Source organism: Choristoneura fumiferana, chromosome 9 (genome assembly GCF_025370935.1).
Source record: "Choristoneura fumiferana chromosome 9, NRCan_CFum_1, whole genome shotgun sequence".
In the NCBI taxonomy this organism is placed as follows: Eukaryota; Metazoa; Arthropoda; class Insecta; order Lepidoptera; family Tortricidae; genus Choristoneura; species Choristoneura fumiferana.
In genome coordinates, this window is record NC_133480.1 from 1707767 (window position 1) to 1733752 (window position 25986).

The following is a 25986-nucleotide window of genomic DNA, read 5'->3' on the forward strand; positions in this document are numbered from 1 at the left end:
ACACAATCATCCAATTTAGTTCGTGTCGTACCGTCCCTCTCTTCCCCCTTTTAAGTTCTATTACGTGAGCGGTACGGCACGAATTTTGAACTTCGTAGTGACAGTGCGGTTTGACCTATCGCCTCTCAAACAGAGGGTCGTGGGTTCAAACCCCGGCTCGCACCTCTGAGTTTTTCCAAATTCATGTGCGGAATTACATTTGAAATTTACCACGAGCTTTGCGGTGAAGGAAAACATGTGAGGAAAGCACAAAACCTGCATTCACGTGTGGTTCCCAATCCGCACTGGGCCCGCGTGGGAACTATAGCCCAAGCCCTCTTGTTCTGAGAGGAGGCCTGTGCCCAGCAGTGGGACGTATAGGCTGGGATGATGATGTGAGTGCCAGTTCTTACCAGACGGGAAGGGGCTGTTGCATCCAGCCGAAGATCCGAAGCTGACGATGCCCACCATGGTGGGGCGGCCGTCTGTGTCCACGAAGGTCAGGGGGCCGCCGCTATCACCCTGCCAGATGGAAACGTGGGTTAGTGAGGGTTTCTGATAGTGGTACCTTTTTCATCACACTTGCTCGTAAACAGTGTCGTAACATGCAGGCTACCTTGGTTGCAACCCCCCAAATAAAACCCTCGACCTTAATGTGCTTGTCATGAAACCCGTGGTCGGTAAATGAGTCATTGCCCGTACTAATTTTCATGTCATGAAGCCCAAGGTCGGAAAGGCTTGCTGCACGTGCGCGCGCACATGCACACCATGCACACTGCGGGGGGAGGGGGGAGGGCGGCGGGGAGCTGGCGCTGCCAAAAGCGCAATCAGCGGTATCGGCAATTTTTGAAAAAATATTCGTTTTTCTTTTACAAATATGCAATTTTACTCGCAAATGTGATGAAAAACATTGTATGTCGCACGGGCGGTACTAGAATTACAACTCATTAAAGCCCTCAGTCTTCATCTTCGAGCTTCTAATAGACTCTCGTTCTCTCGTTCGTAATTCCTTATTTACCGCCCTTAAGACACAATGTACTATTAAGGGTGTAGTTTATTAAGGAAACTATGTTTTAGAGAAGCTCCACCTGACAAGCAGACTGTGCGGTGTCGTTGTAGTACTCCGCGCAGATGGTCTGGTCCTGGATGGTGGGACTGTTGTTGTACCACCAGCGGCACTCCTCGTTCGTGATGCCGCGGAGGTGCACCCAGCGGAGGACCTCGGGGGCGGCGCCGCCTGGCAACATTGGGAGTTGAGTCGCTTTAAATGCCAAAGAAACCATGCCAAAGAAATTTTGAAGGGTTGGACCTTGAGTAAAAACAAAGGCCGTATTGCCTATCGTTTCTTGTCATTTGATTGTGATTGCGAGTGTCAGAAACGTTACGCAAGTGTAGCTTCAGCAATGTAAATTTTTCATGTGGCTCGTATATTTTATCAGCACGTTAGTGAAGAAATTTAATTAAAAAGATGAACAAACTTACGAGTAGAGTAGGTATGTATTCTTGTTTTTTACAAGGCGAGTGGATGGTCTAGTGCCCACCCACCACAGGATGTTGGGCTACACTGATTCGAAAATTCTATAGTGTCGACTCTGCTTCATCGCATTGGTCATGTCACGGCATGCCAGGGTCTGAAAAATAACCCTACATACGCTAATGCATATAATAAATACCTCTTAATGGAGTCCTGTGTATTCCGAAATAAAGATTATATTATTATTATTATGCCATGGCCATGAGGAAGCGATAGGGCATCTGGCAGCAAGTTTCCCCTGTGCAAAAAAAACGGGATGCTGGTTTTTGCCACTCACCGTTCCACAGGTCGTCGGTTAAACCGAAGCCGCTGACGGTGAACACCACGGCGGTGTAGTCCACGTTTTTCTGTCCGCTGTTCTGCAGACGGCACGGCTGGACGAACTCTGTGGACGGGTGGAAGGCATTATTACTTTCAGACTACCCTTGATCACTATGCATGCAGTTGCATGCACGACGTAGTTACGTCGAAATATCGGAAGCTCATTCGTCATCATCATCAGCCGGAAGATGTCCACTGCTGTACAAAAGCCTCCCCTTATAACGTCACATTTGGCATCTACCGGTTGCCCGCAAATTTCACGAAGTTGTCCATCTCTTGGGAGGCCTGTCGAAGCTTTGTCTCCGGTTTGTGGCCGCCACTCGAGGACCTTTTTCCCCGAACGTTTTAGCTCAATATACTCGCAAGACAAGCGGGTAGTTCTGCTAGCGTTTCAACCGCTACAGTTCCCTGTCGCATAAATTGAAGAAATGGAAGACCGTGAGCAAGAAATTTTATTGAATTGTAATTGTACTGCATGTACCATCAGCCAAATATGTGGTCTCCACCCTAAAGTTGATAATCGTCTGCATGTCATAAAACACGGTTACTGCCTTTTCGCAACGTAACGTTTGGCTACCTGTTTCATTTCGTTATTTCAGGGCCATCATGTAGAACCCTTTAGGTTAGGTTAGGTTAGTTTTATAAGAATCCTGAAATATTTACAGGTCCAGAAATATTAAACAGTTGGGAAACAAAAAGTTGCGAAATGAAACCGGTTGCCAAACGTTATTCGCCGAAACATTATAAACCCATAAAACAATAATGCAAATAAACTTGAAAGTTCGACTTTAGCGACCTATTTATTTGATAGGAACTTGTTTAAAAATTGATAGACCACTTATTTGGTTGATGGTACATTGCACACCATATCGTTTTATGAAATCCTTCCACTCTACCTGACTCATTTCTTCAGTACCTATAAGCGACAGGAAACTGATAGCGGTTGAAACGTTCGTAGAACTAGGCACTCATGTAAGTACTTGGGTATAATATACAAAAGGCTTTAAAAACACTGGTCACCAACAAAGCATTGTAAAGCCACCTTCCGCGTAGGTAGGTACTTTCATGACCCAAACCCACCTCCGTAAGGGATGCTCTGCTCCAGCCCGAGCAGCGCGATATCGTCGGTCTGCACTCCCGCGCGGATCTCGTCGTACTCCGGGTGGATGTACTTCCTAGTGGTTTCCACGAGGTACTCCGGCCGCGTGAGGTTGGTCAGGCCGAGGCGGATCACGAAGGACTGCCGGCTTGATAAGTGGGGGAAGGACTTTGTCAAAAACGCTTGGTACGGGCAGTCTAACCCCCTTATTCATAAAACTTAACAAGCCTATGTTAACTAACAAATGATTTGTCCCTTTCTAACAAATACAAATGCCGAAGTGACAGATAAGGACAAACGAATTTTAGCGGCATTTTAACTAAAATAGGTTTGATTGTCGTTTATGAATAAGGGGGTAAGAACTTAAAGTCACTAAACTCGGCCGTCTAGACAGAGCAACGATGAGGTGCGGTGCGGGGGAGAGGGGCGTGGCCCCGCGGGCGCCCGCGCACTCCGACGTTCAGTGCGCGATGGTACTAGCTGCGAAGAGTGTCGCAATTTTTCGTGAATATAATTTAATAATTTATTGTTCCGATACAGGAGTGGCCAATTTATTATACATGCGTTGTACATGTGAACGTCATACACTCATACAGCCGTAATGATGAACAATTGAGATTCCATAAATTACGTAAAATAAAATCCCCCGGTCTGTCCGTTAAGTGTACGTAATTAATTACTACCTAAGTATTAAAAAAAAAAATGTTCACGAGGAACTTTTAGACAATAAAGGGAATGCTACACGGTTGCCAACAAGCCTTCGACGGCGAGGCGCGGTGCGGGGCGGGGCGCGGCGCAGACAGACTGTGAGCGGTTGCTTCCTAGGCGGCATCGTACTCTGTGGCGGCATCTGTGGCATTATCCAGTATATGTATAAAGTACTCTGTGGCATTATCAAAAACAAACAGAACGCCACCGCCGCGCGGCAATTCGCTTTTTAATGAGGGCTATCGCGTATGAATTCGCCACTAGAGGCGCTTGTGTAGCGTGAGGTCTCCGAAATGTCAAATCTCATAGTTTTTGGGTGAGCTACGCGGGTTTATTTATAATTATAGAATAATTTTGTGAATATTTTGCAATATCTGAAATGAATTATGGCAAATATGCGTTCCGGGGCAATGAATGTCTGTGTTTTGAGACAGTTTTGTATTTCAGAAACCTTTGTCCTCCCTTTTTTCCGAACAAAACGAGGACTATGCAACACTGTGGCATGCTCGATATTTTTATGGTACGGTTTTAAGGTGTATTAAATATGATTTTAATCTAAACTTTGTTTTCACGCCCGTAATAACAGACTGAAAGCCATCTAGTGAGACAAAAAACGATAGCCCTCATTCCCGACAATCGCGACTCGGTATAAATGTCAACTAAGGCATCGCGTAATAATACACTGTGGTACGGGGTAGTTTAATTTCTCAATAGCTTCAGTAAACTTCAGTAAGTTAGTTGAGATAGCAAGATAAAGGGGACGTATCTGAATATCGAAAATTAATATATCCGTCGGCGGCCGATCGTAAAATCTGCCAAATCACGAAATTCCTAGGCATATCGTGAAATGGCGCCATTTCATGAATTGGCTAAGGGACATCCGCCATCGTTCAAAACTCGCCGTTTAACGATTTGCCTAGTGACGTTTAGGCAGATCATGAAATTCCTACGCATATCATGAAACGCCGTCATATCGGTTCTGGCACTTCGCCGGCCGCTGCCGCCAATTGACCGTGAAATGGCGCCATTTCACGATATGCCTAGGAATTTCGTGATCTGGCGGATTTTACGATCGGGCGCCGACCTAATGCTAAAAAGTCGACGGTCAAAATATCGAAAGTAGGTTAGGTTAGGTTCGATATTTTGACCGTCGATATTTTAACTATAGATATTTCAATTTTCGATATTCAGATACGTGTCTAAGATAAATACGACGATGTTATAATTTTAGGATTATCTGTTGCCTGTTTGTTTTGTATTGTACCATCAGCCAAATAATATGTGGTCTACCACCCTAAAGTTGATAATCGTTTGCATGTCACGGGTTGGTATCATAAGACTATACATTGTCAAAACGACCAAATCATCATAAGGTCCAGATCTCTAAAGGACCATCTCTTTAGAAAGACCATATGTCTCCGAATGATGGACAGAGATATTTGGAAATAATTCCGATCCGCATTGGCGATCCCTTCAAATAGCGAACCTACTGTGTTAAAAATAAAGTTGTGTTAAATACTTGTGATGTATAGGTATACCTATCATTTAATAATATGGTAAATCTGTTTAAAAAAAATATACCTCGTTGAGTTTCTTGCCGGATTCTTCTCAACAGAGGCTTTTCTGAACCGGTGGTAGATTTTTTTTTGACATTCATAAGTGCTTGTTATATCTCGTAGGTTATAGCGTAAATTTAATACAGATATTTTGACTTTGACTTTGAATAGACGTGTCTGTCAACTTGAAAGTTCGACTTTAGCGACATATTAATTTGATAGGAACTTGTTTTAAAATTGATAGACCACTTATTTGGCTGATGGTACGTACCTTAGATGAATGATGGATGATGGTCTGATGGCCATTTAAATTATGATGCTCAAAAATTCTTACCTAATGGGTGCCGATTGTTGAACTTTAAGTTAGCTACTTAACAAATTTCTAGCCCACTAGACTTGTTTTCTTCTTTTTATTATTTTTTAAGGCAGTCGGGTATTTTGATTTTTTAAATTTATTAATTTATTTGATGTATGTTCACCGATTACTGATTGATATATTTTATTTTATGTATGTTAACCTGAAAGCCCGTACAATCTACTCCTCAAATAGCATGTTATCTATGTAACTTCCAACAACAACATATATTTTTTGGGTGTATAAGTTTGAATTCAATTTTCTCATAATCACCTTTTCTGGCTTTTGAGGTTCAACATTTTTTTTTAAATATCTATTAAACCTACATGCATGTTTCTTACATGGTTTGATAGCTAAATGTATGTAGATTATGGGGATATCAATAACTCAATACCGACAACAAGGTACCTTTTCCCAGATAACGCCACAAATAGGAAAACAAACAAGTTGAGATATGTGGTGCATAGGTAGAAATTTGTGTCTGTACTCCTGTCCAGTGGTGGTGTAGAGGGATAGCACGCAGCACGGAATGCTGAGGACCTGGGTTCGATTCCAAGAGCTGGTCTCTTTTTCTGGTTTTTCTGTGCATCTATGTTTCGGTTTGTGTTTTCGATATCAATATAATTATTATTACCATTTATATAATCACTGATAATAATAATTTGATTAATTGTTTATGTTACTCACTTGGCCACACAATGCGCGGCGGTGATAACCCACTCGTGGTGTATGATGGAGCCGCCGCATGAAGACACTCTGCCCACAGCGTTCATCATTCGAAGGCTGATCTGGTGGGGGATCTGACCGTCCTCCGCCTCCCAACCGGCTACGATGCGCGAGCCTCCTGCTAGGGGGATTCTAGTAGTATTACACAGTGGCGTAGTGTGGGTATTAGCCGCCCGGGGCGGAAGAAAATTTTGCCGCCGTCTTATTTAGGGTACAGACCTATATACTCATTCTAATCGGTCCGAATCGTATATAGGTGCGACATTTTTTTTGTTATGGAATTATCATCATCACCCCAGCCTATACACGTCGCACTGCGGGGCACAGTCTTCCTCTCAGAATGAGAACACTTGGGCCGTAGTTCCCACGCGGATCCAGTGCGGATTGGGAATTTACAAATACCACAATTTTTTTATGGTATTTTGCCGCCCCCTTAATGTGTCGCCCGGGGCGGACCGCCCCCCCACCCCCGGCCCAACTACGCTACGCCACTGGTATTACAAATTACAAGATAGGTACCACGAACTGCTGTGTTCTTAAGGTCTTCTCGACGTTCTTTGGAATTTGATCCCTAGGCATAACTGCCTGTGGAGAGATCTCTCTATTGTCGCCTCTCCCCACACCCTTTCGGAGCGGCCAATGTGATCCAAGGTGATTATTGTATAAATAGAAAAGTTTGTTAGCGTAGGTAGGTACATTTGTTTAGCTTTCACTCTAAAACGGTTGGACGGATTTGAATGAAATTTGATGTGTAGTTTGCTGGATTTCTTGAATAATGCATCTATAGATTAATTTTATTGCGATATTTCCACGGGAACAGGATGTAGGTACACATGTAAAATCCCGGAACCTCAATCACTAATATGTAGAATTATGAGTATGGTCCTTGTATGGTCATTACTATGTGTTGGTTTATTAAGGATTGGCATTATAGCACTTACGAAACGCCAGTGTTGCCAGCGTGGCGCGCTTGACAGAGCCTGAGATCTGGACGCGGGAAAAGCGATCGTCAATTGTCAGTTTGTAAAAGAAGTCTGGCCCGAGTCGACAGTGTCGGGAACTGTTACGCGTTTCTTTATTATTTAGCTAGGCTTTTCCTTAAGTTATTGTGAATCGTTATGATAGCTGCATTTCTAAGATTTCAGTGGATGGGTGTCGTATTGTTTTGGTTTTATCTTGACCACAATTAGTGGACTTTTGTTAGTTCTTCAAAATAGTTTCATTCTCTGCCTGAATCCCACTTATTCTGCCCACATTGGTCATGTCAGGGTCGGATCCCGGCTCTCTAAGTCCTATCTTACGACAAATATTTAATTTATTTATACCATTTCGCATGTCTTCGATGAAAGCTTGTCCATCGCTCCTTAGGATTGGATCACCCTGAAAAATAAAAGCAATGTTCAGGATCAAAGATCATCAACACAACACATTCGACGGAGGCGCCCCCTACGGATAGATCCTGAACTAACGAGTTTTCTATGACCTATGAAAATGGAGTAATGAGGGCAATCGCGTATAAATTCGCCACTAGAGGCGCTAGTGTAGCGTGAGGTCTCCGAAATGTCAAATCTCATAGTTTTTGGGTGAGCTACGCGGGTTTATTTATAATTAGAATAATTTTGTGAATATTTTGCAACATCTGAAATTAATTATGGCAAATATGCGTTTCGGGGCAATGAATGTCTGTGTTATGAGACAGTTTTGTCTTTCGGAAACCTTTGTCCTCCCTTTTTTCCGAACAAAACGGGGACTATGCAACACTGTGGCATGCTCGATATTTTTATGGTACGGTTTTAAGGTGTATTAAATATGATTTTAATCTAAACTTTGTTTTTACGCCCGTAATAACAGACTTTGAAAGCCATACTTAAAAACCTCACGCAACAGTGCGCCATCTAGTGAGACAAAAAACGATAGCCCTCATTGTGTCGTGTTTGGCGGATTGGTAGATTGTTCCATCGCCCCCTTTCTTTTTTTGTTTCAATTTTGTAGATCACATAGAGTCAGCATCAAATATATCGTAGCAGCCAAAGTGTTCAAGTACTTCGGGCAAGCTATATATATTTTGTATCGCGTGCCGAACTAATTTGACCATTTTGGCGGCTACCTACTATATATTTGATACTGACTGTACACTTGTACACTTTTTGCGTTACGGTAGTACTATAGTTATTCTGCGTGTTTGCGTTTGCTAAATGAAGTTACCTCAGTGAACTAGTGGATACAAGCTAATAGTATTAGCGATTTTGTATTGAAATTCACTAATACTATTTGCTTGTAATTTCTTATGCAACTGGGCCCAGCCATAAAAAGCGATTTGTAATTTACTAGTTCAATATGTCAGAAATGACTGAATTGTTTTTAATGACACTTAGCTAAGAATCAACGCTAGGAAACTCACTTTTACCAGGGTGTCCACTACAAATCCTTAAAAAAATCCCTGACTTTCTCTGACCACATTTCTAAATTTCCCTGACCAATCATGTAAAGCAAAGCAGGTTATACGTTTTTTTTTTCACTGCCCGAGATACTAAGCCTTAGGACTAAGCTAACCCGATGATGTGAAATTCACTGCACACCGAACATGTTTACTTTTTCGTGGTCTGTTTTTATGGTGCCACTCTGTAATGCGTCGTCCAGGACTGAAACGGCTGGTGCCAAAATATCGAGCTACAATAAGTTTTGGTAAATCACGAATTTTCCCTGACTTTTTGGATTTCTAGCAAATTTCCCTGATTTTTCCTGACCACCTTGAGCTTCCTTGACTTTTCCCTTTCCAGAAAGTGTCCACCCTGTTCACGTAAAAAAACGGATTGAAATCGGTTCATCTGTTTAGAGCTGCGATGCCGTACAGACAGACATTGGCGTCGAATTTAAAACACCCCTCTTTTTACATTAGGGGTTAAATAGGAATACCGTAAACTGCTTCAACTTTGCCTTCTGGCCCCAACATTGCCTGATTCGATTTAGAGTCGATAACTTAGCACTCTTATAGGTTTTAAACTTTTATCTACACGGGAATTATTATTATGGGGGGATAAAAGTTTAAAAACCTAGGAGGGTGCTAGTTATCTACTCCAAATTGAATCAGGCAATGTTGGGGCCAGAGGGCAAAGTTGAAGCAGTTCACGGTACTTTCAGAATACTTACTGTAATGATCCCAAGTTAACATATTGCGGAGGGGTTGTAGGTGCAAATCTTGGCCCCATTACCCCAAATGGTTAAAGATTTTTTTGGAAAAATGTGTTCACATATTTTTCGCTGCATATTTTTTTGGTGGATGCAAGTGGCGAGTTGTCGTTCATTGGGGCGTTCTAAGGGGGAGACCTTTGTTCAGCAGTGGAAGTCTTCGTAAGTAATTTTAATTACTTACATGGACCAATCCTAAGACAAGTAGAATGCACGCAAAGTACGCGGCCGCCATCTTCACCTCTAATTGCGGTACTAAGTACTTTGAAATCTGATTTGTTTTAATCTCGAGTTAATACTTACTTATCGATTTATCGGATACTCGTTCACGTCGTCGCGTTGCTTGTAATTGCTACCATTAGAAATACTTCTAGAATACCCTTGAGAAACTTTATATTTAAAGGTCAGATCGCCTCAACAATAGATAGCGTTATTATCAAAATTCGAAAATTATATTAAAAATATTAATGAATGTCCCAGCTTGCATTGTGACAAAACAAAGTGGAATATCGCACATAAGTTTCGGGAAATCTAAAACCTAGGCTCGAGCCTAGAGACCTCTCAAGTCAAGACTAATTTAGTCTGTCAGTTAGGGTCTACTGGAGTAGACTTTACTCTCATTGATCGATGCTACAGAAAATAGTTATATTATGTATAACAAGTGAGCAAATTTGTTTTTTGTTTTGAATCCCGAGTAAGCGAAGGATTCTATAATTGAATCACGAGCATCAGCGAGTGATTCTAGGTTAGAATCCTGAGAGCAGCAAGGGATTCAAACATACGAGATGCAAAAAAACTTTGGTCTCGTGTGACACATACAATTTTTCACCTCAGCAGCGAGAACATAGTTTAAATGTAACATAAGAATAAAACCACATAAACCTACCAGTTTACAAAACAAACACAATTTTTAAATATAATCCGATTATTAAGAAACCAATATAATAATCACATTTAAAACCCTTACTCAAAAGTTATAGGAACAGTCTCGATTACATCTTTGAAAACATTGTTGAAAAGCGGGTTTTGAATTCGGAACGAAAAAGTGTAGATACAATAAAGGTACAATACATTTTTTTTAAAGATTTCCATTACATAAACATAAATAGATTTAAATAAATAGATTCAAATTGACAAATATTTATTCCAACTGTAGAGGCAGTACACGGAATTCTTTTATAAAAAAAAAACAAGAGAAGCTGCTTTCGTGCAACGAGGTTGCATACTTTATTAAAAGAGCGGGAAAATTTACATTTTGGAAATATTTCGTTGTCATGTAATTTATTAGGTATCGATGTATTTTTAATACCATAAATTTAATTTAAAATTGTAATTAACACATTTGATCCTATCTCTCGCTTTTTTCGTGTTGAAGTGAAAGTGACAGATCAAAGTGAAGTTCAACTATTTGGAATTCCGTGAGTGGACCCAACACTATCTTCAGCTTTTAAAAAAAATAATTAAAAAGTTACTTTGGCTCACTGATTTCTCATAGCAAAACCTGCCTGTTTGAGGTGCTGAGGTGAAAAAGTTGTCCACGCAATAAGAGCTAAAAAAAAGGCATGGTTCAGCTCCATTGACATCTATGTATGTTCAGCTCGGATCGGCTCAGCTGATGAGGGCGTCTTTTTCGCTCTTATTTCGTAGACACAATATACGAAGTTCGAGTTTTGCACTTCGTGGTATAGGGCCTGCGTCGATACATGTCAGGAGACATTTAGATTATCATAAAATATAGAAAAAACTATGAAGATATAACGTTAAAATTTCGCATGACGTCACGTTGTGCGACTCTGTTTAGCACGGCGTGACGTCAGGAACCCGGACTCCCGAACTTTCATCTAAGTACTTACCTAATTTTTGGTTTCACCCGTCGAGCGACTTAGACACACACCGTGTGTCTAACACCACCTGCCAGTGACCAAAAAAAAAACTCAGTGAGAGCGACTCTCGCAGTTGCGGACCACAGACTTGAAATTTGCGCACAAACTTCGCTAGGCGCTTGGTGCACCTCCGGGGCGCTCGACGAGTTCATTGGCAAAAGCAAAATACGTGTAGGTACAGTGGAGTTCATAAACTTGTGAGCAAATTTTTGATCAAAAATATCTGAACACGACTATTATTAACGGCATAGAAGCGTTTTCAAATTTTTGCTCACAAGTTTATGAATTCGACTGTACAATGTTTTCTGTTAATCTAAGTGATGAAATAACTAAATAGAATATTTTTTTACCTATGAAACTACCCAATTAACTAACCATAAAGCTAGAGACACTACACTTACGCCGGAGGCGGAGCGGTGCGGAGGCGACCGGTTGTAATATTAGAGCTAACGTAAAAGAGGGCACACAGAATACCCCGCCATGCTTATTTCCCGCGCGGTATTCTGTGTGCCCTCTTTCGTGTTAGCTCGAATACTTATTACAACCGGTACCGCTTCCGCGCCGCCACCGCACTCTGTGTTTCAAGGTTTTAACTACCAGCCTGCAAGTTTTTGCAATCTAATTCTTAAATGGAATTCTATCTAACTAATGCACAAACAATGAGGGCTATTGTTTTTTGTCTCACTAGATGGCGCACTGTTGCGTGAGGTTTTTAAGTATGGCTTTCAAAGTCTGTTATTACGGGCGTGAAAACAATGTTTAGATTAAAATCATATTTAATACACCTTAAAACCGTACCATAAAAATATCGAGCATGCCACAGTGTTGCATAGTCCCCGTTTTGTTCGGAAAAAAGGGAGGACAAAGGTTTCCGAAAGACAAAACTGTCTCAAAACACAGACATTCATTGCTCCGCAACGCATATTTGCCATAATTAATTTCAGATATTGCAAAATAATCTAATTATAAATAAACCCGCGTAGCTCACCCAAAAACTGAGATTTGACATTTCGGAGACCTCACGCTACACTAGCGCCTCTAGCGGCGAATTCATACGCGATAGCCCTCATTTGAGTCTAGTTTAATCAAAGATGTTGGGAGCTATCCTTTCGTTCTGGCAAACCATGGGTACCTATGTAGGTACATTACATTTGACTCAAACAGTCCAAACGTTCATAGAGTTGATTTAAATGTAATTTTCGACATTTGATGGAAACATTTACAATCAGAAACAAACAAACATCCGCATCGAAATCTCTATTTTGACCTACTTAGGATAAGTATGTTAAGATAAGTAAAACTATAAGTCATTTTGATATGGTTTCATTATCATTGATTAGCGTCTGTGACATTTTTTAATTAAATCAACTTATTACAACTAAAATTAAGTTTTATATTGTTTTATTATAAATTAATTAGCTTTACAAATCTGTTATTCGCACTCGCAGACGTCCAAGATACAGGCTCAGCCTAGTTTGGAGTCTGATAGATATGTTCTGTATTGTATCAAATATGTTTCTGTTAATAAAAATATTTGTATTTGTAATTTTGTATTTGTAATAGCTGGTCAATGTTCTAGCTAGAGTACAAGATCTCCAAAATATTTGAACAAACACACTTTGCCAGAAATGCAATATTGTATTTTTGGGAAAAATGGCAGGCTAGAGAAAAAAATACAAAATTCTCCAAAATACTGTAATCACTCTTCATAATTATAAACTTAACAAACTATATACAACACAAACATAATTTCTTCTCCACAAAAACAACAAAAACTAAATCTTTATGCATAATCTTCATCATCACTGTTATCAGGCTCAGAATAGTCTTCATCTATCTCTATTTTCCGTTTCTTTTTCTCTGGCACATTCTCTTTTTCTTCTATCTCATTCTGCGCTTCAGTCTTTGCTGACCGATGGTGGAACACAAAGGAGATACTCTTTGCCAAGTCCCAGCACTGCTTCAGGACTAAATCTGCCAAGTTCTTCTTGTCAGCACAATGATACCAATTTGACAAGTCTGACGTACAATCAGAATTATCTGGTGGTAACGTTACTTGAATGTTATTGACGCACCTACGACACTTAAACTTGCTATGTGTGTCAGATAAAGTGTTCTCTTCAAGTCTAAACAAGTCTTTGAGGTCATCAGAAGTGAAATGGCGCAAGGCCTCCTCGTTTTGGTCCACAACCGTGTCGCTTAGTGCCTTTTTGTGTGCTTGCCGTTGGAATATTTTTTCTTCTATCGTTCCTGTTGCTAGGAGCCTGTAAATGTAGCAGGGTTTCTTCTGCCCATCACGCCAGACTCGGGCCATAGCTTGGTCGTCGTTTGCTGGATTCCAGTCAGGGTCGAACATTATCAACCTATTGGCACCAATGAGATTCAATCCACAACCTCCGGCTTTAGAGCTGAGCATGAATATCCATTCTTTCGAGTCCTTGTTATTGAAACTTTCTACAACTTTAGCTCGTTTTTTGATTGTCATAGAGCCATCCAGTCTTACGTATTGATAGCACCGTTTTCTGCACAGTTTCTCAAACAAATCTAATGTTTGAGTGTAGTTGGATACAAGGACTATCTTGTCATCTGTATTTGTTTTTAGGTTAGCTAAAATGCAATCTAGAATCATAAGTTTGCCTGAGTATTCAGGCTTAACATCTTTGATATCATAGTTGCTAGGCAACAAGTCCTTCGCTTTTTCAAATCCTTCTGATCTTTCTATGATCTTATCATAGATCAAGTCGGGGTGATTGCAGAGTTTTTTCAATGATGTGATGCTGGAGAGGGCACTAAGTGTATTCTTCTCTCCTGTGCCGGCAAATTTATTTCGAATTGCATCAGAGTTGATGAAGTTCTTGTAAATCTGAGTCTGAAGTGGCGTCATTTTCACACAAATGACCTGTTCAAACTTGACCGGCAAGTATTTTGTTAGCAGACTGCTTGTTCTTCGTATCATACACTTGTTGACTATAGATGTAAGTGTCTGTAAGCATTCTTGTGCTCTCTCTCTTTCTTGATCTGTTGCCAATGCATCCTGACCTCTGAGGATTGCATTTTCATATCTTTTCTTAAATTCCTGTGCAGTACCCAGTATGCCCTCATTGACAAAGTGTACTAAACTGAAATATTCAGTCAGATCATTTTGAATAGGTGTACCCGAGATCAAAATCCTCCTTTTAGCTTTCAAGCCCATCAATGCTTGATAAGTTTGGTTCTCGCTGTTCTTTAGCCTGTGCCCTTCATCACACAAGACTAAGCCGACTTCTGAAGAATGTAGAATATTGGAATATATCCTGAATGTTTCGTAAGATATTATCAACACTGGTGTTGCTACCCTTGTGGATGCAAAGGTGTTCATGAACTGCTGTAATTTCAGAGTTATATCAGCTTTCGATCCACCATCCATAGCCAAAGCGTTTATCCTTGATGCAAGCCACTTTTGTATCTCATTGTACCAATTTTTGACCAAACTGCTCGGGCACACGATAATAGCTTTACAAATAGTTGGTTTGCATTCAGGGCCTTGTCGTAAAAGTGTCCAGAGCAACGTTATACATTGCAGGGTTTTACCGAGACCCATTTCATCAGCCATAATGCAACCAAAGGCGTTTTCTATCTGTTTACCAGTGACACAGTCGTACATGAACTTGACGCCATCTCTTTGATGGGGTCGGAGTATGTTCCCCAGGACTGGATCGACTACAACAGCTACTCTGACGTCCTTCGGGTTCATCTTCATTCTCTCGTGCTCAGGGACATACGGAGGGCGGTACAAAACCAGAGCATTTGGCTCGTCCGGGTCATGTAATGCGCGTCTTACTTGTGTTCGTTTTAACCCCAAACTTTTGCTACAATAAGACGATACGTAATTCGGAATTGGCACCTTAAAAGGCTTGCTTAATATCTGCTTGATGAGATTCTCGTGGTCAGACGTAGACATGGATTGCGTGAGGGCTTTAGGAGCGATTGCAACTTTCGTGCATTCCCGCTTTTTGCGTTTGGCGGAATTTAATAAGGGGCTTTTGAAAACGTTATCCCCGGAGCCGATTTGGCTCGGCGCTAAGCTTCGCCGCATTTTCGTTTGCGTATTTAGTCCACCATTAGAAAATAGCACAGTTGAAATCCACCAATATTCAGGAAGTAAACAAAACCGACCGGCCAAGACTTGTTTGACGCTTATGATAATGTTGCCATACTTTGACATCTCATATTTTTCGATCTTGTCAATATCAGACGTTAAAATTTTCTGCTCAAACAGATCCATAGCAAAGGATTCACGATTGGCGCGAAACTTCTGTACAGATTTTAGGAATGTATGTATAAGTAAATGAATAAAAATAGAAATACAATGAAAAAATATTTATTAGAAAAAAACAAGCACTGACAATCTTAGTCGTAAGGTTATTTCGATGTCATACATCCAACAAATTGGTAATTACATCACAGAAGATTAAGAAGTGTCCTAAGAACTAGCACATTCATTAATTTAATAATGATTAATACGGCTCGAATCACAATAATATAAATCCAGATACATAATTGTAATGATAAGACGAATACACAATCAAAAATGACCATAAATTACGGAAAATTTCCAAGTAATTAAAAATAATTCAAGCGCATCATTTAAGTAGTGGGTTTACTAAAAACATGACACAAAATTATATACCTACTTATAGTAAACTAAAGCAGTATGAACTATCCCTCCCTGTTCTTATGACTCCAACATAATTCCGTTGACTAGCCAATGATACAAAAATAACTTTTAAAAACATTGGTCTTAAGGTCTTACATAATTTGACATTGCAGTTATTTTCATCTTATTATCTTTTCTTCAGCCAGTACACATTCATCTTTTCAAGTACATTTGTTTGTATACGTAACTAAATCAGCTAAGGTAGTTGTTGGTATAAATTAATGACTTTTGAACTGTTATTTGATTGATTGGAACAAAAGATATATTTATGTTGAAATTCCACGTGACTAAGAACAGTGGTGACATATTAGATTGATGGTAGTTTATTTTTTATATTACTTGATCAGCAACAACGTCCTTCTTTGATTTAGTTACACTCTAAACATCAATGGCATTACCACAAAAAACTTAAACACGTCAAAAGTGCCTAAAACTAATGATTTTTATCATTTTCTATAGACTGTCACATGTTAAACACATGTTAAACGGTTTTCTGTTTTGTGGCAACTCGGCAAATGTTGCCTAACGAGACTGGAAAATATCCTGCGTTCCAAACGCAACGCTATTAACAAAATTTGGAAAACTTAAAAAAAAAATACAAAATAAAATGATCAGAAAACTCATCGAAGCCGCTGTTTAGAGCACTGCAGCAAAAATAATTGTGAATAACCAAGCAAAATTATTTGCTTGCGTAAAATAATGAAAATTACCTTGTTAATTTATTTATGTTCATAAAAAAACAAGACGAAAAAGTACCTATACGATGTCATTAATGTATTTTCCTTTTTAAAGCCTTTTAAATTTTCACTGAAACAGAATTAGCGAATTTAAAATTGTCTTATCACCTTTTTTTTAAACTTCTCTAGTATAAAACGGAAAAAACATACTGAAAAATTAAAATTCATATTTTTCATTGATTTAATTAAACAAAATTAATCTTTAGAATAAAACAGCATTATGAGTGGTATTGTTCGTGTTGAAACATGCGTGGTCTTTGCCCATTCATTTGCTGATATTATTGGCCACACTATTTACTGCCCGTGAACTGATAAAAAAACGCCCCCCCCCCCCCCTTAAATTTGAGGTTGCTGCAGCGCTCTAACGCGTGATACGAGCTAGCTTATTTCTTGGGCAGCCGGAACACTTTCACGTTGCTGAGAGCTTCATATACACAGTCTGTCCGCGACGGGTACACGCTCTTGAGATTCCCTTCTGTATCTACGATTTTTACCTGTAATAATAGGGCATATTAGGCAAAGCGATAGACGAGGCGATATTAGCGCAAATCCATGATAACGTCAGTTCTCTTTATATTTTTTCGCCATGACGGACCATGGCCAAAGAGTATTATAGTACCTATAGAAATCATGATATACCCGTATTTATTAGTACCAAAATAACGTGATATTTTACATCGACGGCTCGCACCTCTGAGTTTTTCGAAATTCATGTGCGGAATTACATTTGTAATTTACCACGAGCTTTGCGGTGAAGGCAAACATCGTGAGGAAACCTGCAACAAAACTGCGAAGCAATTCAATGGTGCGTGTGAAGTTCCCAATCCGCACTGGGCCCGCGTGGGAACTATGGCCCAAGCCCTCTTGTTCTGAGAGGAGGCCTGTGCCCAGCAGTGGGCCGTATATAGGCTGGGCTGATGATTTTACATCGATAGTAACGATAGCTAAATTTCCAAAAACATAATTAAAATAATACGATATTATGGCATTTAAGATACTCAAAAAACTGTGTACGGTTTTGTGCTAGTGCTGCACTCTGACGGGAGAAAATTTCAGTAATATTCGCTATAAATAAGTTTTGTGTAAAAACATTAGGTACAAACTGTCGAACTAGTTTTAAGTGACATGAATGTATATTTTCATTTCAAAGGGAAGCGACGTAGACATATGAGTCGCGTCACTGCGTTTATGGTGCGTCAAGGTTATTTTAAACAGGAATGTGGATGGGATGCGATAAAAACTTGACGCACGAGAAACATCATTGCGTTTACAGTGCGTCATAGTATTTTGAGCATGGGTCCATCTACGATGCTATGTTAGTAGTGGTGGTACGGACCTGTTGCACAGTGAGCGAATGATACCCGTTGGCCAGGTCGTCGTCTCCGTCCCCGAGGCCGAGCTGCAGCGTGTCCAGCAGCAGCCGGTCCATGGCAGTCTTGCAGGCGCCGAGCGACGCGTGCGACGTCACCTCGACCAGCATTGACTTGCTCTCGTGGGACATCTGGAATATGTGTAAAGACGAGGGAGGGGGGATTTAATATATTGTCAAGAAGACATTAATGTCTCAGGCATATTATAAAATTAATGATTGTCATCGCCATGGATATTTGGAAATCCGATCCGCATTGGCGATCCCTTACTAATAGCGAACCTTGAGGTGAAAAATTTAGTTGTAATAAAGATGAATTGTGAGAAAAAATAGGGAAATTATAGACCTACCCCCTTATTCATAAAACTTAACAAGCCCATGTTAACTAACAAATGCTTTGTCCCTTTCTAACAAATACAAATGTCGAAGTGACAGATAAGGACAAACGAATTTTAGCGGCATTTTAACTAAAGTAGGTTTGATTGTCGTTTATGAATAAGGGGGCTAGTGTCTGAGCCTAATCTTATTGTAGAGACCAAAGCGTCCAGACTCCGGTGGTTGGACTTGGACCCCTCCGTCGTTGGATATCATATTCGCAAAACATGATATTTGTAAAACACGATATTCTCAAAACATCATATTCGCAAAACAATTATATTCTTAAAACATCACAAAAGCAAAATATGATATTCGCACAACATGATATTCGCAAAATATCATATTAGCTAGACATAATCTTCGCAAAATATAGGCTGGGAGAGGGAGCCATGAAGAGAACGTATTTTGGATTCGGGGTCAAAGGCTGGCAAGAGCTGGTCCAGATCGTAAAGCGTGGCGTAATCTGGTGTTGGAGGCACTTTTGAGTCGTTGGATAGTAGTAGTACTGCTTTTGTGAACCCAATGCAAGGGGGGACGTACCTTAGTACTTTCGGAGTTGGTTATGGGGGGGAAGCTGATGACCTCTTTGTTGGAGGCCACCAGGCACGGGTACTTCGGCTTGCCTTCCAGCAGGTACAAATATCTGAAACAAAAAAAACAAGTTAAAATAAGTTTTTGGTAAAAAAATCATTTTTAAAACAAGCTTTTTTTGCTGACTGTACTTTTTGTTGACTATACTTGTATTGTCACCCAAAAGTGCCCAAACTACATTTGCATACCAAATTTTAAGTCGATGCCATTAACCGTTGAAGAGTTCCATCCTGTGGAGACGATCCTAGACTTCCAGACGACTACCAGATTATTGTATTGTCACGCAATTTACATAAGTATACCAACTTTCAAGTCAACCCAACTACCGGAAGTTGGTCGAATTTAATTTGGAAGATTAGATTACAGACAGACAGACAACGGGACAGGTGAAACTAAATAAAAGTAATTGTAAAAGGAAGTAATTTTTTTTAGTACAGGCTATTTGAAAGGCTGGGAGACCGACATCGCGGTTTCGGCCAACCAGTGGAAGCAGATGGTAATCAATGAATTATTATTATTATTATAGCCTCTTTATTTCCATTTTGAACCGACTTCAAAAAAAGGAGGAGGTTATCAATTCGTGTATTTTTTTTTTTTTTTTTTTAATGTTTGTTACCTCAGAACTCCGTCATTTATGAACCGATTTCAAAATTTTTTTTGAGTTCGTCTAGGAATGCTTTCAATTAGGTCCCATAAGCAGCAAATTAGGATCTGATGATCGGATCTTAAGAAATCGAGGGAACTCTTCAAATATTGTAGGGACACTTATGGTAATTTGGATATATTTAGCAGTAACTCGTGCATTTGCTCTTGCAAATCAAATTTGGTGAAGTGGAATGAGGATGAAGACCAGATTTGACCAACGGAACTACTACTATCAATAACAAGTATTTCACGGGTTAAATTTAAATTATCATGATTAATATACTTACCTAGATAAGCGACTAAGAAGAAGCTTTTAAGTTAATGATTCTTTCGAACTGATCTGATGCTGAAGCCAGAAGGTAGGCGACGGAACTCTGTTATAACAACGTAACTAAGTCGTGTTTGGGCTTAATGGAATAGTTGTGAGATGTTCTTTGGCTACGAATCACTAAAAGTGAGAAATAAAAAAATTATAACAAAAAAGTAAAACCGACTCCAAAAAAATAAAAAATAACAAAAAATGGAACCGACTAACAAACCCTTGAAAATATTTTTCTAGGTAAGTAGGTACGTACTAGCTCGAAGTCGGTGACTCAGCACGACCAGCAGGAGGGGTTGAAACCACATAGTATGTAGGTGAGGTAGACGACTATTGTGAAGTCCCACTCCTGCTGGCTCGTGCTGAGTCACCGACTTCGAGCTAGTACGTACCTACTTACCTAGAAAAATATTTTCAAGGGTTTTGTAGTCGGTTCCATTTTTTGTTATTTTTTTTTTTTTGGAGTCGGTTTTAGTTTTTGTTATAATTTTTTTGAATCAATCATCATCATTTATAATCATAAGTGCATGCATTACATATTCCAATCAATCATTTCATTATACCAATTATTACATATTCATTAAAAAAATTACATAACATTTCATTTCATAATAAATAGCAATTAGTTAAAAAACAATTCAATATGGACCCTTTAACGGGTCAAGGCCTCCTCCATTTCGTGTGTGTCAAGTGTCTGTCCTTTGCTTTAGTAAGCCGGTTTTCGCCAGCATTTCTCACTATTTAATCCTCGCCAGCATTTTTCTTTCGGTCTACCTCTTTTTCGTTTGTTTGTTGGACCTTTCTAATAAATAACTGTGCCCATTTTTCTTTATTCATGCGTGCAATATGAATCAATGAATATGCAAGTTAAAATAAAAATAGGCAGGCCATTATTTTAGGTACAGATACTTTTCTTTGTTTGGCTAGCTTTAATAGTTAAAAGAATTGTAATATAATTTTTGTTTTGAAAAACTCAAGTCAGTTGAATTATTAGTTTATTTCAAATCTAGTAAAAATCTTATTTTTCTGTGTAATGGTCAATTTATTTGTGACAAATTCCTCGTTATTGGCTTATTATTTTTTTACAAGCTTTTATTTAGTTTCACCTGCCCCGTTGTCTGCCTGCCCGTCTGTCTGTCTGTCTGTAATCAAATCTTGCAAGTTAAATTTGACCTACTTCCAGTAGTCAGATTGACTTGAAATTTGGAATACTTATGTAAATCGCGTGACAATACAATAATCTAGTAGTGACATCCTGGTAGTCCAGCCAGGATCGTCTCCGCAGGACGGAACTCTTCAACGCTTAAAAGCATCGACTTGAAATAGTACAACAAAAAGTACAGTCAGAAAAAAAACTTGTATTAAAGATGAAATTTTCATGGTTTTGTTATTTATTTGATAATGTTTGCCTCAGAAGTGAATCCTTTCACTTATAATCACAAGAGATAGACATTTAATCCTTTATGAGCTACAGTCAAAGGGACCGCAATATTTATTCATATTTGTTCGTTAAACACAGTTGATTTTTATAACCAGTGTCATTTCAAGATATAAAATCGTATTGAGACTTTTCTTGGTCATCACATCTAATATGTTGTTATAACTGGTGTTGTGTAAACGGTTTTGACTGTAGTTCAACTTCCAATTAACCATTTTCTTACTTGTGTATCCCGGAGTAGACATTCCTCTTCTTCTCTTTCCTCAGGGCTTCGGCCTCGGCCGTGAGCTGCTGGAACAGCTGCTCGCCGGTGTAGGGCTTGGCGCGGCCAAGCGGCGTCAGCTTGAGGGACGTCGGGGACTTTGCTGTGTATGTTAGGTTGCCTGCAATGAGACGGGTATTGAGTATGTTTGTGTGTCTGTGAAATTCATGTTAAAATCGCTGGATAGTTTTTGATGAAATTTGGTATATTATAATACAGAAAGGCAGGAGACTCCTTTTCCAAAATGAACTGATACCTAAGACACCATAGCCATTTTACTTTAAAAATCGTATCTTTCGTTTATTTTCCTATTTATCAATTAAAAAACATTGATTCTTCCTTCTAAAATATTAGTCATTTTATAATAACTTGGTATGCATACATAACTTATAGAGTATCTTGAAAGGTTAAAAGGAATCAAACATAAATTACACATTTGGGGTTAGCCTCTTAATAAAACAGTTACCTGGTGGAATCTTCTTCAAGTCGTGTGTTGCTATGGTAGCTGTGTTCCTCTTGTCACAAACCGTGTCATGCAGTTTTGTCTGCATCTGAATAAACTTCTTGAAACTAGCCTCGGTAAAGTTCAAATCGTTCACAATACAACACAGTATGTATGGACGGACTGCCCCGACTTGCGCTTCAACAACTGTAATGTTAGGAATGTTATCTTCTATGTAGAGGATCTTCATTGAATGGCACAGGTCGCAGACAGCGTCTTCGGTGGGAGTTTCTTCTTGTTTCTTGGCACCCTTTTTGCCTTTCCCCTTGGAGGAGGTCTGGGAGTCTGCCTTTGGACAGTGCTCTCGGACATAGTCGAGTACCTGCTTCGTGCGACACTGGTCTACAAGCTTCATGAGGCGTTTGTCTGCTAGTTTGTTGCCTTTGAGGTTTAATTCTGAGGAAATAAAATAGTTTGTTTTGCTTTATTATATATTTTTTTTTTATTGGCACCAGTTGGCGCCACTGTAGAAAAAGGTCCTGCCTGAAGTATAGTGGCTAGTTTGTTATTACGGGCGTGAAAACAAAATTTTCATTTCAATCATATTTAATATCTTAAAACCGTACCATGAAAATATTGGGCATGCCACAGTGTTGCATAGTCCCGTTTTGTTCAGAAATAAGGGAGGACAAAGTTTTCCGAAAGACAAAACTGTCTCAAAACACTAGACATTCATTGCCCCGTAACGCAAATTTGCCATAATTAATTTCAGGTATTCACAAAATTATTCTAATTATAAATATATATTATTATTTATTTTATTTATTATTAATTGTTTTTAATCGTTTTTATGGACTAACGTCTGGAATAAATATATCATTTCATTTTCATTTCATAAATAAACCCGCCCTCATTGGCACTTAAACAGTTTTTTTTCTGTTTATTGAAAAAAAAAACAGACAATTATTAGCAGGAGTAAATTAAAATAGTGTGATGAGTATCGCCTTACATCCTAAATCAATTCATACTAAGACTTATTGGAAGATGTGGCAATGTAACAATAATTAATGGTGGTAAATTCTAATTTTGAGAGGAACCTGTGCACAGCAGTGTGACATAAATAAATAAATATCATGGGACACTTGACACCAACTAGGTCACTAGTCCCAAACTAAGCAAAGCTTGTACTATGGATACTAGGTAATGGATAAACTTATATAGATAAAAATATATTAAACATCGAAGACTCGAGAACAAACATACGTATTATTCATACAAATATCTGCCCCGGCCGGGAATCAAACCCAGGACCTCAAGCTTCGTAGTCAGGTTCTCTAACCACTTGGCCATCCGGCCATCATATATTAGGCTGGGATGATGATGAAGCCTCAAAATTGCTGACAATTAAAAAAAATTGTGATGATTCATTCAAATAAAGTGGGTAGAACATGGTGTGTATAAAAATTAGTTAATGTGATGCAATATTTATATAATTTTTTTCGACATTGCACCACATTTTAGTTTCATAAAGATGTAATTTTAATACATTTAACTTGATTTTAAATACATTGAAACCAGAAGAACATAATTTTTTTTATAATGAAGGTACTTTACAACAAAAAAAATTGCGATTTTAACTTGAGAAATTTACACCCTGGAATTTGTGCATGAAGGATTCTCTCTCTTACCTTTTAGTTTCTGTAGATTAGCCAATTCCCCTGGTAAAACCTTGACTTGATTGTCGCCCATGTCAAAATTCTTTAGCGAGGGTAGACTCTGTGCTATATAACTAGGAATCGACGTTATCGCATTACCTTTCAGGTTCATATCAGTCAAATGAGGCAAATTTGCATTCTCCAGATCAATAAAATCGCTCAATTTATTGTTGGACACATTTACTGTGATCAGGTTTGGAAAATCGACGAATTTCGGCATTGTTTCGATATGGTTCGAACTGAAATTGATACTAGTCAGCTCCTTCATCTTATTCAGAGTATCTGGGATACTTTTGATCTCGTTTCTTGATATATCGAGGACTTTTAGCTTCGGCAATAAGGTTATGTTTTCGTTGAACTCTTGAAGCTTGTTACCGAATAATAATAGCGATTGGAGATTAACTAAGCGCTTTATATCGTCTGGGAGAACCGTGAGACATGTATCGCTAATGTTTAACAAGTTTATGTTAGTTAATTGGAACACATTGTTGTCTAAACCTTCGTCCGAAATCCGTTTTGATATAGCAGCACCGGACAGCTTGATTTCGTGTCTATTCTCCGTCTTCACCGTAGTTACTTCTGGCCACACACCCATTTTGATGGATATTTAGTAGTCAACGTGAATTTTAGTAAAATTTGGAATTAAATTTCGTAAAAAACGCACCACGTCTTTTCTTATTAGCAAACGGAAAATATGACAAAATAAATTGACGTAAATATTCAGTGTTGCTAGTTCCATAAATAAATACTTAAGTATGTTTGAGCTACTGTTTAAACTGTGACGAAACAAAAATTATTACTCCAGTTCAATACCTGTTTTTCAGAAATTTTAACGAGTTCCGGCTGTATGTGTGCAGCCTCACGTTTATTTTTTTCTAATCTTATTATTATTATATTTCTATTCTAACGTAGAAGCTGTTTTTATTATTTTCGTGATAACAGCAGTACAGTACAGTGCGTTGTTAATAAACCTCTTAGATTTTAAGGCTACGTTTCAACCAGAGATGTGCCATCTATTTCCACCAGAGCAGTGCTGTGCGAGGATAGCTAAATGAAGCGTTTCTAGTATTAGTATGTAGGTAAATACCTACCTACTTGGAGCCGGAAACTAGGATTAACAAAAACAGTGGTCGATTAGATTGTGCTACTGTTTCAGATAAGTTTATAAATCGCTAATAACTAATACTGACAGTGAAATATGACTCTTTTTAAATGAGCCTTACCGACTTGGAAAATTTGAAAACCCCCCGAAATTGTCACTTAAAAGTTTAATACTTATCTCAATTCTTTCCATATTTTTTTATTTTTATAGTAACATGCCTATATACTACATAGATATATTTAGTTAAGGTTTCTTAGGCAAGGTTTCTTTGTCTTTTTTTTAACTATTAATTTCATGTCTTACAAAAGTAAATAAATGGCATTATTTAGTAAAAAAACCTATCTCAAAAACGGCTAAACTGATTTTTATGAAACATAGACTAAGAATCACGGCAAGAAAATTCGTTTTCACGTAACAAAACCACATCAAAATTGCTTCATCCGTTTGAGAGCTACGATGCCACAGATCGACGGGCAGTCAGACAGACACCTATAGCGTCAAACTTATAACACCTTTCTTTTTGCCTTATGGTTCTTTAATACTAGCCAAAATTGTTAGTTTGTGAAACATATATACAATATACAATACAATGACTCTTTTTTGTACACCAGAAATAGTAATCGATACAGACAGAAAACAGGTACACATTGAGAAAATAGACAGAATAGAACAGATAACAGATAGAATATTTACTATTGTGCCATATTGTTAAATTTTAGTTCAATAAAACATGAATGCCATAGGCATATTGCATATTAGACATAGGTAACGAGAAAATATCTTTCTTTAATCAATGACATCTAACTAAAATAAACTGTGCCTAAGATGTAATGAACTCTCATCAGCCGAAAGATGTCCACTGCTGAAAAGCCACCGGTTGCTCGCAACTCTCACGATGTCGTCAGTCCATCGTCTGTAGGCCTGCCAATGCCAATGCTTAGT

The 25986-nt window shown here is 38.8% G+C and overlaps 2 protein-coding genes and 1 pseudogene across 2 annotated transcripts; all 3 read right to left on the reverse strand.

Annotated features, from left to right (window-relative positions):
• Positions 1-9756, reverse strand: part of LOC141430927 (trypsin-7-like) — a 12008-nt pseudogene extending 2252 nt beyond the window's left edge.
• A 3024-nt stretch (positions 9757-12780) lies between these two features.
• On the reverse strand, positions 12781-15539 carry okr (DNA repair and recombination protein RAD54-like okr). The gene has a single exon (XM_074091822.1). It carries the CDS (start codon positions 15423-15425, stop codon positions 13134-13136), a length of 2292 nt encoding a protein of 763 aa, XP_073947923.1. The 5' UTR covers positions 15426-15539; the 3' UTR covers positions 12781-13133.
• Positions 15540-15694: 155 nt separating this feature from the next.
• On the reverse strand, positions 15695-24657 carry LOC141430938 (leucine-rich repeat-containing protein 47-like). The gene is made up of 6 exons (XM_074091823.1): positions 23916-24657; positions 22252-22683; positions 21747-21906; positions 19071-19173; positions 18120-18284; positions 15695-17277 (listed from the first exon to the last, which is right to left on the reverse strand). Exons 1-6 carry the CDS (start codon positions 24535-24537, stop codon positions 17167-17169), a joined length of 1593 nt encoding a protein of 530 aa, XP_073947924.1. The 5' UTR covers positions 24538-24657; the 3' UTR covers positions 15695-17166.
• Positions 24658-25986: the final 1329 nt, after the last annotated feature.